At 36.3% G+C, this 15,315-nt stretch overlaps 1 protein-coding gene across 3 annotated transcripts in view; it reads right to left on the bottom strand.

The window, feature by feature from the left end:
- The window catches only part of SLC12A6 (solute carrier family 12 member 6), a 90,288-nt gene that overhangs the window by 64,212 nt on the left and 10,761 nt on the right, over nt 1-15,315 (bottom strand). The window contains exon 1 of one of the 3 annotated variants that reach the window (XM_082452366.1): nt 5,004-11,005. The exons of the other annotated variants lie outside the window; for them this stretch is intronic. Within the exon in view, the coding sequence (XP_082308492.1) occupies nt 5,004-5,127 (124 nt within the window). The 5' untranslated portion in view covers nt 5,128-11,005. Of the gene's footprint in view, nt 1-5,003; nt 11,006-15,315 lie in introns of those variants that run through there. 3 annotated transcript variants of the gene reach the window in all.

Genomic DNA, 15,315 nt, shown 5'->3' with positions numbered 1-15,315 from the left:
GTCTGTGCATAACATGAATATGACAAAGAAGGGTTAATGATCTAAACAAAGTTTTACGATGTACAGAACTGAAGGCAATCAGTCTCAAATTTGTATTGTATTAAGGTCTTAGATAGAGTTAAAAAAAAAAGATGGTGAAAAGAATTGGGAAGATATTTCGGGAGGTGTTAGTCTTTCTGACAATGATGGAATATTGGGGGGCGGGGCGAGAGGCAGAAAAACATGCCTCATGAAGCCGAGTTTAAGGATAAACTTTTGACCCTGAGATTTCAAAACATGCAGATCTGAATTTCTGTTAGTTGTGTTGGTAAAAAAAAAAAAACAACAAAAAAAAACCCATGTGAATAGTTAAAAAGCTTTTAAATCTTTACTATAGAAAAGATTTTTTTATCAATACAAAGAAGCGCTTCAGTTGTCTATTTCAACTTATTTTAATATTAGTAAATAAAAAGGTAGCCATATCACCTTCCTTAGGACATAAGCTTTCACGGGTAACAAGCAGAACTAATGTTTAGGTAACAGTTTAACATCTTGAGGGTTCTTAATAAAATTTAAACTCCATTTAACATGAAATCTCTCTCCATAGTATGCACTCATGCCATTTGGATTACTAAGAGTTAATGTTTGGAGATGCTGTTCAATACCAATATAAAGTTCCCTTCTTTTCTGTTATAGGTTCGTCTCTGAAAATTTCCTTATAAATCTTTCAATCTGCTATCTGTATCACGTGAAGGCAAGTCCAGCAGTTAAAATCTGCCCAATCCATAGACACTATAAGATCTGATGAGGGAATTCCCTGGTGGTCTAGTGGTTAGGACTCGGCGCTTTCACTGCGGAGGCCCAGGTTCAACCCCTGGTTGGGGGACTAAAATCCCACAAGCCGCACAGTGTGGTCAAAAAAAAAAAAAAAAAAAAAAAAATCTGATGAGTGAGGGAGAAGATCTGGAACAATTATTATACAGAAATATTTAAGCTCAATAAATATTTAAATAAATGAATGAATTTAACATTTATACCTGATTAAGTAAATGCAATAAACAGTAAAACTCTTGCATTATTCCTGTAAAAAAAAAATCACAGAGTTCATAATGTTTACATCAAACCCTATGACCCATGCCCATTAAGAGATAAAGCAACTTTCTCTTATTTTCCAAAAGCCAGGACTTGGCATCATGGTGAGATGGGAAGCACATAAAATTTAGTAATTTTGAACACAGGCTCTGCTACTACTCACCATGTAGCTTTAGGCAAGTTGCTGTCAACAGCCTCAGTTCGTTATCTCTAAAAAGGTAATAACAGGGACTTCCCTGGTGGCGCAGTGGTTAAGACTCCCCAGCTCCCAATGCAGAGGGCCTGGGCTCGGTCCCTGGTCAGGGAACTAGATTCCACATGCATGCTGCAACTAAGAGCCAGCGAGCCACAACTAAGGAGCCCTCATGCCGCCACTTAGACCCGGCACAACCAAATAAATAAAATAAATATTAAAAAAAAAAAAACCACCATAACAGGGATTAAAAAAAAAAAGGCAATAACACCCACTATCCCACAGAGTGGGGAGAGGATAAAATTGATTAACACTTCACTAAGCAGCCTCAGCCCTTAGCTCTCTTTACCACATGACCAATGTGCTAACTACTTTAAACTTCTGTCTCCCACATGCTCTCCACCTTCCTCTTATTCCTTCTAATTGTTCCCACTGCTTGCAATCTCCTTGTCTAGACCTCCCTTCAAGAATCAGTTGTGTCCTGTCCTCTGAGATACCAGTCCAGGGTCCCCTCTGGGCAATTTTATAATCCTCTCCAGAATTTGTTATCCAAAGTGGTTTCTTTTTGTTCTTATTAAACCATTAATCACAATATAATAAGTAAATGGTAGCTCTTATTTTTGAGTGTTGTGTCACACACATGTTAAGTGCTTTATGTTCATTTTCCCATTAATTCACAACCACCCTGTGAAGTAAGTAGTACTGTTATTCCCTTTATCAATGAGTAAAGTAAGGCTTAGAAAAGTTAAATAACTTGCCCAAAGTCACTCAAGTAATAATTAATACAAATTATCACTGCTCCTAATTAGTAATAATTAGTAGGACTGGGATTCAAAGCCAGGTGCACGGCTCCAAAGCCATTCTGCTGCCTGTGGTGGGGAACTTATACTTCCTTTGCCTTTGTAGCCTTAGGAAAAAAGTACACCTGGCATGAACATGTGTTTAGTGAATAAAAAAAAGGAAAAGAACAAGTCTGTACACTGAATTGCCTATGATGTGTAATTCACCTGGACGTGGAGGTACAAAATTATCCAACGAGATCTACACCCTCAAGGAGCCTATCTGGGAGAGAGACTAGTGAACAGGTGATTGCAATACAGTGTGGTACATGCTATTTCTATGGACAGGCTTCAGAGAAAACATAGGAGAGGGCACCTAAACTGGACGGGGAGGAGGAATATAGTCAAGAAAGATGTTAGGTTAAGTCTGAGTTTCTGCTTTTCCCTTCAAAACCAAAATTAAGTAGGATTTTACTAGACTCACATTCTAGTAGCTGGCATGGCAGGGATGAATGTACTTTTTTTAAAAACTGAAGTATAGTTGACTTACAATATTATATTAGTTTCAGGTGTACAACATAGTGATTTGATATTTTTATACATTACAAAAGTTTCACCACAACGTACATCTTTTTAAAATTAGTTTAGATTATGTCTACATTTATATTTCTATTTTATCTCAAATTACCTGTCTAGTTCAAATAAATCTCATCTTCTAAAAAACACATTTTAAAGGATGATGTGCTTTCTAACTATGTTCAATTTATATGATAGTACATCATATTTTTCTCTCCTCACAAAGAAGGAGAAACAATAAAAAAAGTGGTTCCGTAACTGGCTAGTATGAGAAGTGCTTGCAACAAAACCACGATCCATTTAGGACTTTAACTCAGAAGAAGAAGCGGCTACAACTTATCACATCTCAAGCAACTGCTCCAAAACCACTATCTATCCTCAAGAACATTTTACTCCTAAGCAAAAACCAAAACAAAACCAAAACAAAAAAACACAAACAAACAAACAAAACTTTGAGGTTTTCCCCATATACGTTTCCTTCCTTTTTCCCCCGTCTAATTTAACCCTACAATAAAGATATACAATTTAGATAATGTATTCCCATTAGTTGTTCACTTACCAAACAATAGTTCATTCAAGTGGATACTTTCTGGGCTGTCATGGAAAACGCCAAAATAAAAAGCCTTATTAAATTCGAGTTAGATTATATCTGTCACTTCTTCCTTGTCCAAAACAATTACTATGGAAGAGAATATATTAAGCCTAGCACTGTCACTTATTACAATGTCGGTTGCAATAAAAATTTTTTTACCAGTTTTCTAGGTGGTTACTAATAGATTAAATGATTTCAACACTGTTCTAATCTGAATAAAGCAGATTTCCCCAAACATTATGGGACCAGTAAGGATGAAATAATAAAATAATAAAATAAAGTAGAGGTGATAAGGAATGCACTTGTTTGCGTTTTGTGGGATTAATGAGACAACAGCAAAAACAAAAGCTTAATGGGATTAAAATCTAAGGGCAGCAAACACAATCAAGAAAGTGCAGCTTCGAACACACAATCACAAAAGAGAACCTAACTTCTTTAACCTAGAGTTTGCAGAGAATCGGGTTCAAGTACAAAGTAGGTTAACCTTTTTTTTTTTTTAATTGAAGTATAGTTGATTTACAATGTGTTATTTTCATCTGTACAGCACGATTCAGTTTATATATATATATATATATATATATATATATATACACACACACACACACTTTTATATGTATTCTTTTTCAGATTCTTTTCCCTTATAGGTTATTACAAAATATTGAGTATAATTCTATGTGCTACACCGTAGGTCCTTGTTGAGGTTAACCTTACTTTCAACTTATCACCCTAATTATTTAGCAAAATGAAAAATAACCTAGTGGGAAAAAAAAATAACCTGGTGGACAAAGAGTTTCCATAAAACCTTTCTTATCTTCCCCTAGTAAATTCTCTCACTAAAAGGAAAAGATAAACAAATGGAACTTTTCTTGATAAGCCTTATCTTTAAGTTAGAGATTTTTTAAAATTCATGAATGCTTGCTACGACAAGAGAGGGTCAACAGCAGTTTACAGCAAAGAACTGTGATGTGTTACTTGCTATAGGGGACAGTTAGAATCATGGAATCCAAAGGAATTGTAAGAGATTTTTATTCCCTTAACCTTTATTCACACACTAGAAGAGTTTTTGACAATTTATGAAAGTTACAGACTTAAACTATAAAGGGCTTCAAACTATGGCTGTATTTAATACCATAATATTAACTCTGATTTCAATGGCAGGTTAAAAATTCAAAACCACAATTCCCCCCCAGTAAATGTAACTATTACCATTTAGAGAAAATAATAGGGATAATCACATACATCAAATTTATTAAACCTGAAGCTATGCTAGTCACCATAACGGCCTACTGTACTTTTGTTCTTTCATTAAAGAATTCTCAGACCATTCACTATTGAATTACTGTTTAACTGGTAAACTGAGGCAAAATACTGAATAACTTGCGAAGTCACAAGTGCAAAGTCCACTGTACAAAACTACTGAACCAGGCTCCCTGTTTATGTACTCTTCCAGATATAATTTAAACTGTCTGAGCAAAAGATGAATTCTAAATTCCGCATAAATTGCCTCTAACTGTGCCTTTCTTTTTGCTTGAAAACGCTTTTCATACATTGCCACCGATTCAGTTTCACCTGTAGGTAATGAACACAGAACTCATTGTGGGGAAAAACAAACCAGAATGTGAAAAAAGTAAGATAAGTTATCAGATATACAAGGGAGTGAAACAGTTGATTGAGAAGTACTTTAACCACAATACCTTTTCTCCATTCTTAAAAGAGGCATTTTGAATATTTTAGTTACTATTTCTTTCACGAAAACCCCCAGTTTCCCAATGCGCCCACATTGAGTACTCACCTGATTCATGTGAATGCTGAATCCGGGCTTTTATTTCTGCTAAGCTGGGCGCCCCCTCTTGGGAGACCGATGCTGCTGCCCCCTCCTCTGTATCCTCTACCTTAGTCACGGTGAAGTGTGGCATTGCTGTAGTTAGGAACCTGTGTTCTCCCTGTATTTAAGCTTCCTTCCAGTCTACCTTCCCTGCCTACCTCTTCCTTGCGGTGCCCTTTCCGATTCTGATCACTGCCCACAGGAGACCTAGTCTGGGAATCGGGAAGTACTTTCAGCTCACGTGACCTACAGCCCCAAGGGAGTGGAACCTAGAAGACACGCCTTCCACAGTGTTTACCATTCACTTAAAAGGATTAAGCACTCCACCTCTTGCTTATTGTTATTAAACTCTAAGAATCCCAAGAACTGTTTAGGCTGCTTTCCCAGAGCTGCCAATGGCTGGAGAGTGGGCAGAATGCATGGAACTCCGCCCACTGTGTGCTCACCCTCTTGTTTCCTTAAGTTATTTGCACGCCAGGATCTCAACCTCTGCTCTCATATCTCACAGGAGAAAGAAGATTAGGGAACAGTTCATTTTGTAAACTTTTCTTTTTAAAGAAAGACTTGCACTTACATCAATTTAGAAAATCAAACTATTTGTAAGCTTCTCTTGTTGCTTTATTTCAAAGCATACTGAAACTACTCAGACAAATCAATAAAAGTTTTTTCTTATCTTTCAGAGAAGAACATTCACTTGGCAAGTATTTAATGAATATCTATATATTTTATACAAGATATAATTCTAGATGCTATAGTGTATACAAGGACATCCAAGAAGAGACATTAACTTTCCCGAAAGTCCAAGTTGTTTAAAAGAGCAAAATATTTTTAAAGGGAAGAATTCAGAATTTTTTGTATTGTACAGAGTTTAAGCATTGTGTTTTAAAGAAAAAAAAAAAAACCCATGAAAATCCCTGATTGAGAGGTGTACAGTTCCTTCAGCACACACTTAAAATAACATACTTAACTTTATCAGATAACTGTGTTCTCAGTTGATGACTTTAACTACAGAGTATGAGGCCCTATCTCTGAACTTAGACAAGGGAGTTCAGTAACTTGAGCTCTGTGCTATTTTCCATGTTAATGATGTAATATGAGGGCTTTGTTGTTAGTAACACCTGACAAACAAGACTGCACTAAATTTAAAGAAGAATGATGGTTTATAATCCTCATTTATTCCAATATATACCACTTCTAAAAGAGAATGAAGCCAATAGTTGTTAAAGACCTACTCTGTGCTCTGCATTGCACTAGAAACTTTCTGTTATGATCTCATTTAATCATCACAGAAACAGAAACATTAGGTTAGGAACTTGCCCAAAGTCACAGAGCTTGTAAATGGTGAAGCCCCACTTAAAAACCTCTAGTACTCTTGTTGGTAGGCAGCATAGAAATTTCATAGAAAGAAAACTCATATACACTTACCTAATTTTATTTCATGGGCTCCTGTGTAACACTGGTTTGTAATCTTGGCTGCACCATTGGTATCACCTGGGGAGATTTTAGAACAACTAATGCCTGGGTCCCATCCCAGCTATTCTGATATAATTCCTCTGGAGTAGAATCTGGGCAATAGGACTTTTAAAAGTTCCCCCAGGTGGTTCTAACAGGCAGCCAAGGTTGAGAACTATCAATACTACAAGAGAAAGAGAAACGTTTGTCACTTGAGAAGCCTTTGAAACTGCTTTTTATCTCTGATAGAAACTAAGTCAGGTGTGGTAGTGCCCTTGGTGATTTTTCCTATTTACAACTCAGGGAGCTACCCTGCTGATTTACTCAAAGGAACTACCAAATTGTCAGAGTTCAACATTATATTCTAGGTTCCAAATTTATTAATACTTCAGTGCCATTGGATATTTCCAATGGGATCTTACTTTTCATATTTAATTTATTAAGAGAGTTGAACTGTGGCTAATCTTCTATAGTCAGTGGACAGAAACAATGACTTGTGTTTATAAATCTATGTACAGCTTGTACACATAAGCCTATGTACCAATGTTATCCTGTCACCTCTCCCCTCTACAAAAAACCCCCAAACTAAACAAGTAGGAATGTAACAAATTCCTGTTAAAACGATGAGTAATTTATTTACCAACTTGAGAGAGAACTAACTTACCAATAGTTCTCTCCTAGACTGGGCTGTAGATAACAGTGCAGGGGCATAAAAAATTCAAGGCAAGGTTAAAGTAGCATAGAAAACGTTGAGGGGGAAGTGGCAAAGAAGAGATGTGTAAGTGCTATATAGGAACAGAGGTGAGACAGAGAAGGTGGGATGTAAGAAACAGCTATTTAAAGTACAACAAACTACCACAATGAGGTATACCATTCCACAGCCACCATGATGGCTAAAACTGGTAACATTGACAATTTTGGTGAGAATGTGGAATGAAAGGAACTTTCATACATTGTTACTGGAGTGTAAATTGGTTCACCCGCTTTGGAAAGGGGTCTGGTACTTTCCCCTATAATCCAACAATTGCACTCCTCGGTATTTACCCCCTGAATGAAAATAGTATAAGAATGTTCATAGCAGTTTATTAACAATAGGCCAAAACTGGAAACCCAGGTGTATATCCACAGGAGAATGGATAAATAAACTCTGATATATTCATACAAAGGATTACTATTCAGCTATAAAAAGGAATGAACCAGTGTGATACCTACAACAAAATAGGTGAATCTCAGAAACGTTATGCTAGGTGAAAGAAGCCTTAAACAAAAGAGTACATAATATATGGAGCCAGTAATAGGAGGTTTTAGAGCTGGCAAAAGTAATGTGGTGCAAAAAAAAAACAGGACAATGATTGCCTCTGGGGAATGGAAGTGGAGATGGGGCATGAGAGAACTTCGCAGAGTGATGGTAATATTCCACATCTTGATAAGAGTTTAAAGTCCCACAGGTATATGCATTTGTCAAAATTCAGTCAATCTTCACTTAAAATTTGTGTATTTCATGGCATGAAAAGTTTAAATCAAAAGAAAAAAGCTGCAAACAGATACTGAATTCTAACTAACAGTATGATTTTGAAGTATTTGGGAAAAATGAACAGATATCTGCAATTTGAACCTTGAAACCCTGAAATGCATATACTAAGATAAATGGATAGACATATGACAGGAAAAGTATAATAAAATACTAATGATAGATTCTGGGTGGTGAGTACACAAGTGTTCACTCTAAGTCTTTCAATCTTCTGTATTTTTGAAATTTTTCATAATAAAATGTTGAAAAAATACAATAAACTGACACCATTATGAAAATGAATAGGCAAGTCAAAGACTGGGAGAAAATAGTCATAAAACATATGCTTGACAAAGGACTTGTATTTTGAGTATATAAAAATCCCCTACAACTTAATAATAAAAAGACAACTCAACAGAAAATGAGCAAGGGCTTCCCTGGTGGCACAGAGGTTAAGAATCTGCCTGCCAATGCAGGGGACACAGGTCCGAGCCCTGGTCCAGGAAGATCCCACATGCCGTGGAGCAACTAAGCCCGTGCACCACAACTACTGAGCCTGCGATCTAGAGCCCGTGGGCCACAACTACTGAGCCCACATGCCACAACTACTGAAGCCCGTGTGCCTAGAGCCCGTGCTCCACAACAAGAGAAGCCACCACAATAAGAAGCCTGCACACCGCAACGAGGAGTAGCCCCCGCTCGCCACAACTACAGAAAGCCTGTGCGCAGCAACGAAGACCCAACACAGCCAAAAGTAAATAAATTAAATTAAAAAAAAAAAAGAAATTGAGCAAAAGATTCAAACAGACAATTCACAAAGGAAGCTATACACATGGCTAATAGCATTTGAAAAACTGCTCAGTGGCCATAAAGGAAATGCAAATTAAAATCACAATTAAAACTGTTGGCAAGGGGCTTCCCTGGTGGTGCAGTGGTTAAGAATCTGCCTGCCAATGCAGGGGACATGGGTTCGAGCTCTGGTCCGGAAAGATCCTACATGCCATGGAGCAACTAAGTCCATACACCATAACTACTGAGCCTGCGATCTAGAGCCGGCGAGCCACAGCTACTGAGCCCACGTGCTACAACTACGGATAGAGCCCATGCTCCGCAACAAGAGAAGCCACTGCAATGAGAAGCCTGGGCACCGCAACAAAGAGTAGCCCTCGCTCACCGCAATTAGAGAAAAGCCCGGGCGCAGCAACAAAGACCCAACGCAGCCAAAAATAAATAAATAAAATAAATAAATCTATAAAAAAAAAAACTGTTGGCAAGGACGTAGAGCAAATGTTGATGGGAATGTTGGTGTGATGACTTTGGAAGAATGTCTGGCAGTTTTTTAATAAGTTTAAACATATACCTACCCTATGACCCAGCAATTCCTTTTCTAGGTATTTACCCAAGAGAAATAAAAGCTAAGTCCACAAAAAAACTTTTGAACATGTATGTTTTTAGCAGCTTTATTCATAACAGCCCAAACAGGAAAGAGCCTAGGTATCCATCACAAGATAAACAACCTATAGTATATTCATACAATAGACTATTACCCAACAATAACCAGGAATGAACTACTGATACATTCAACAACATGGATGAATCTCAAAAACATTAGAAATTATACATCACACATTAATGATACGCATACTAAAGTGTTTAGGTGTGAAGCACATTGATGTCTGCAACTTACTTTGAAATGCTTCAAAAATGGATGCATAAATGGAAGGGATGAATATGTGATAAAACAAATATAGCATGGATTTCCCTGGTGGCGCAGTGGTTAAGACTTGGTGCTCCCAATGCAGAGGGCCTGGGTTTGATGATCCCTGGTCAGGGAACTAGATCCCACATGCACGCCTCAACTAAGGAGCCCGCCGGCTGCAACTAAACTAAGACCCGGTGCAACCAAATAAATAAAATACATAAATTTTTTAAAATGTGGTTTTTTTTTTTAAAAAAAACAAATATAGCAAAATGTTAATTGTAGCATCTGGAGGATATGGATATGGGTGTTCATCATACAATCTTTCAACTTCTGTATATGTTTGAAATTTTTCATAAAAAAAAGTCAGAAAAAAATACAATGAACTGAATGAAGTTTACTGAAATCTAAAAAACTTTGGATCTGAGTATAAAACAAATCACTTATGGGTCAAATTTCATTTCACATAGAATTCAGGCAGCTGCATAAACGCTTTTCCTGATTCTAGAGTGTTGAATATTGTTTGAAATGAGAGTCATCATACAGGCTTGAAATATTTACACTTTCACATTAAAAAAAAAAAAAAAACCCAAGGAATTCCCTGGCGGTTCAGCGGTTGGGACGCTACGCTTCCACTGCCAGGGGCCCAGGTTCCTGGGCTCCATCTCTGGTCGGGGAACTGAGATCCTGCACGGCATATGGCCAAAGAAACAAAAACAAAAACAAAAACAAAAAACCCCACCACCACAACAGCAATATCCATGGGAGAACAGACTTGTGCTTGCCAGTGGGGAGAGAGGGTGAGGGAGGGGTGGACTGGGAGTTTGGGATTAGCAGATGCAAACTACTATATACAGAATGGATAAACAAGGTCCCACTGTGTAGCACAGGGAACTATTAATATATTCAATATCCTGTCATAAACCATAATGGAAAAGAATATGAAAAAGAATATATATATAATATAACTGAATCACTTTGCTGTCCAGCAGAAATTAACACGACATTGTAAATCAGCTATACTTAAATAAAATAAATTAAAAAAAAAAATCTATGGTATTTTAAGCAGTAAGATATAAGGCCAGGCTAGGGCAGAAGGGGCATTTCTTATGGTATTACTTCCACAGTGCTTTATACATTAGGCTAAATATTATACATATTATATTTATTTTATTAGTTTCAGTAAAACACTTGTGACTATATTATGTTTGTATTTTAAAAAAAGCATTTCCATTCTTTAAAAGAATGTGTCTACTTTGGGTAATATTTTGAAAGTACAATTTACCATTCTACACTATTCTGTTATTAATTTTTCATCATGGCTAACAATTCATGATAACCAGCATTTTATTTTATTCAACCCATTTATTAAAAAAATGGGGCTTCCCTGGTGGCGCAGTGGTTGCGAATCCGTCTGCCAATGCAGGCGACACGGGTTCAAGCCCTGGTCCGGGAAGATCCCACATGCCGCGGAGCAACTAAGCCCATGCGCCACAACTACTGAGCCTGCGCTCTAGAGCCCGCGAGCCACAACTACTGAGTCCGTGTGCCACAACTACTGAAGCCCACGCGCCTAGAGCCCGTGCTCCGCAACAAAGAGAAGCCACCGCAGTGAGAAGCCCGTGCACCGCAACGAAGAGTAGCCCCCGGTCACTGCAACCAGAGAAAAGCCCGCGCACAGCAGCGAAGACCCAACACAGCCAAAAATAAATTAAAAAAAAAAAAAAAAGAAGACAAATTAGGTTCAGTGAAAAGACTGAAACAAGGGAAAGTCAGTGGGAAATTATTTTCGACATAAGGATTCTCTAACAGTTTTTATATTTTGTTATATCCCATCACTAAAAACCATTCAATTTTAGAGCAAATCATATATGCATTTCCTCTTGCTTTGCAGAAACTGAGAACTGTATTGTACAAAAGCTATGCAAATTATCTAGAACCACACAATCTCATTGCAAATTATCTCTGGTAAAGGACTATTTTTCTCTAAATTTCCATTTCATTGCGGGCTAAAAATTTTGAAAAAAACCCCAATAATAATAATAAAAATTACTAGAAAATGAAAAATATACAAAACACAAATTCCAATTTTTATTATTAGATTCAATAGACATAAACTTGCTTTAACAAACTGCTATGCAAGTTTCTAAAAACTCTGAATTTCTGAACTCATCTCCTCACAGACATAATAAATAGCTCATGGTCCAGCACCGTCTGCATACAACACTCTGAATGGCTCTATTAGAGAATGATCTAAACATTCTGCTAGAAGAGAATGAGTAGTTCACCACCTAAATTTAGAGATATAGTTGGAGCCTGAAAAGTATACAGATTCTCATTATGTATATACAAATTTCCTATTTACCATACTCAGCAAAACCTTTTTCTCCTTCAGATACTGGGACAGTAAATACTAATTTAAAATATAAAATGATCACAAACTAAATTTTGCCTTACTATGTAGATAATTATAAAAAGAATTAAATGAATCAATTACTTTGATGAGGACCAACTATCATGGATAGTAAGGACTTAAAACTTCTAAATCTCAAAATTACATAAAATCGTCTATGAATAGATTTTTATAAAATGGCATGAATGATGAATAATGTATTTTGGGACTAACGACTGAAAGATAGTAAATACATAAAAGACATTATTTTCTGATGGATTCATAATATTGTAGGGTAAGGATGACAAAGAGTTCTCCAAATCAAAACATCAGAAAAATCTATGCTTTACTGAGGCTGAAGGAATCATGCATTTATTCAATATATATTTGAGTGTTCACTATGTGCCAGGAAACAGGAATGCAATGGAGAACAAGACACTGCTCCTGCCCTCAAGGAGTTCGCAGTCTTGTTATCCAATTAACTACATAATAAAAGGCAATATAAAACAATATACTGTAATACAGTATAAGCATAGAAAGAATCTTGAGAGCACACAGCACTACCTTGCCCAGTTACTTCTGCAGGGACCTAAAGTTGTGAGTCTTCACTAGAGGAAAGAATGTAGTAGGATAGTTGATGGCTAGCTAATTTGCTAGCTACGCCTTCCATTTTGGCTACTGATCCAAATACTAAAGAAGGCATTATCAAAAGCCTCTGAGTACTTAGAGCCCTCAGCTTCTACTGTTATCTTTTTCACAATATTTCAATCCCCTATATAAGACTGCTCATCTCAATGTCATTATACCCTAGGTATGATAGGACCCAAGAATCACCAACCAGAGGTAGCACTGGCAGCTACTAACACAGACTACTCAGTAACTCAGAATCGCATTTCTGATGTATGACATTTCATTCTTTTATTATGAAATACGCTATATGGGCTTCTAGTCAAGGCTACCAATAGTGTATAGAAAATAAAACTGATGTTAAGCACCATACTGTCAAAACTTAGGACATATTTCTAAAAATGTAAAGAAAGGAAAATGAAAACACAATTTGAAACAAAATTTCCTTGTTAATTTTCACCTCAGAGAACTTATAAGTTATTGCTTCCTTCCTCCCCTGAAACAAAACTCCATTTTAAAATAGATCTACTGAGACATGGGTCAAAATATGAATATTCATTAACTTTAGATGGACTAATGTAACTAAATCAGTAACTGTTCATGTAATTCAGCACTATTATACTGTCCTAGTTATCTGAGATCATTTGTGTAAAAGACAGTAAAATACACATTTTTAGGCCAGATTTCTTGCTAGGAACACAGAACCTTAAGTTATTCTGGAAACATGTCATTTTACTACTTTTTAAAAAAAACCATTTCCTTTCATGCTCCCAATCCCAGGCAAAATAATTGCAAAAATGTACACAGAACATAAAGACTGCATTTCCTTATGCTTGCTCTGTTATACATTTGCAGCTGAATAAATGTTTCAACAGAGCCAACCACCATTAGCAGAGAAAGTGTAATGACAATAATACTGGTGTTAGAATCACAAACACTGGGTTGAAATCACTACTCTTCAATTTATTACTTGTATGACCCTGGGCAGGTTACTTAACCTTATCAGCTTCAGCTTTTTCCTGGAGAAGAAATCCACCTTAGCTCAGAAGCAAATGACTTTTTTTTTAAATGAAAAAGTATCAGAACTGATGATTTTTCAGCAAAGGAAAGAATTAACCTCATCTAATAGGAAAGCCTGTTTTCTATTTCCTATTAATTCCTAAAATTTTATTTGGAAATTAGAACACTGCTGAATTATAAAAAAATAAATCAAAAGCAGAATTTTTTACACGCACCTTGGGATGTAAATTAACTGTTGTGAAAATAAGTATTTCTGGATATAAAAAAACGAGCTTAAATATTAAAAGCAAATGCTCTCAAAATAAAGATAAATTTCAGCTGGATTCAATTATCATAGCTCCTCGAAGTGAAAATGTACATGTGTATACAAGAGTTTTAAACTTATTAGTGTTTTTCTTTTTTTAAATTAGCAATATGAAAAATGAATACCCTTACCCCAAAAGGAAAAACAGCCTTGTCTGGTAAAATGGAAGAAATTTAGGTGCCACTTTGCCAAAAATTAAAGCTATCTACCAAATGGTTCCAACTGTAAACAGATGAATGCTATCAACTGAATATCTTGCACGGATTTCTCAAGGCCATATGACATGTAATAAGGCTTAGCAATGGAGTAAGCAGAAATACAAAGCAGAAGACTGAAACCCAGCTCTCAGTTAAAATAATAGGAAATTTTAAAAAGAAAAAAACAAAAAACAAAAACTAAAGTTAGGATTAAGACCTAAGTATACCTGCCATTTCCTAACAACTTAATACAGCTTTTGTTTTCTATTTCTGTCCTTTCCAAGTACAAAAACTTAAATTTTAAGGGGGAAAAAGAAAAAGCTTTAGCCCTTACATTTTTTCAGTTAAAACATCCAGCGGTAATTCCAAATTTTCAAGTTTTGCATAGCCTCTCAGATTGACTTATTAACTGTACAATATTGGTTTGATTCTGAAATCTTGTTAACTGTGAATTCCACCCGTGATTTAACAGTGGCTTAAAATTCTTCAAAAGTGAAATGCACTTGAATATCAGAAATGTTAAAAATATGACAAATGTACACCTTAGAACTGAGCAAATATGGTAATAATATTTCCTGTTAATCAACTATTAAACTTCTGCAGTTAAAGCAAGGTGCTGTGTGTGTGTGTGGTATTGTATGTTCTGCAGTCTTGTGCTCATATCTTTATACATAATTGCAGGGATTCTACAAAGTACACCAAAGCATTAATAACAGGGTTTTAATGGGGAATATCTTCTTGGTTTTCCATTTACTTATAAAATTTCATTAAAATAATACATTGTTTTACACACTCACAAAATAAAATATTTTCATAATTCCTACAATACAGCTCTCCAAATTTTCATACCTACTGCTAAGAAACACATCCCCAAGAACTTAAACACATAAAATCTGCACTATTGAGTCAACAAGCCCACGAGGTGCAGCTGTGCAGATTACATCAGGCCAAAAGGGCAAGGGGGTTGGGGGGACTGAAATCCAGTTTGCCCTTCTCCAGTGAAGCTTGCAAGGGGTGCCAGTTTAGGTCTGGCTAGTCCAGAAGTATTTATTACGCAGGGGAGGCAAAAAGAGCACCA

This window comes from Balaenoptera physalus (assembly GCF_965194825.1).
Source record: "Balaenoptera physalus genome assembly, chromosome: 2".
In the NCBI taxonomy this organism is placed as follows: Eukaryota; Metazoa; Chordata; class Mammalia; order Artiodactyla; family Balaenopteridae; genus Balaenoptera; species Balaenoptera physalus.
The sequence above is the reverse complement of the archived record's forward strand: the minus strand, read 5'-3'. Positions and strand labels throughout refer to the sequence as shown.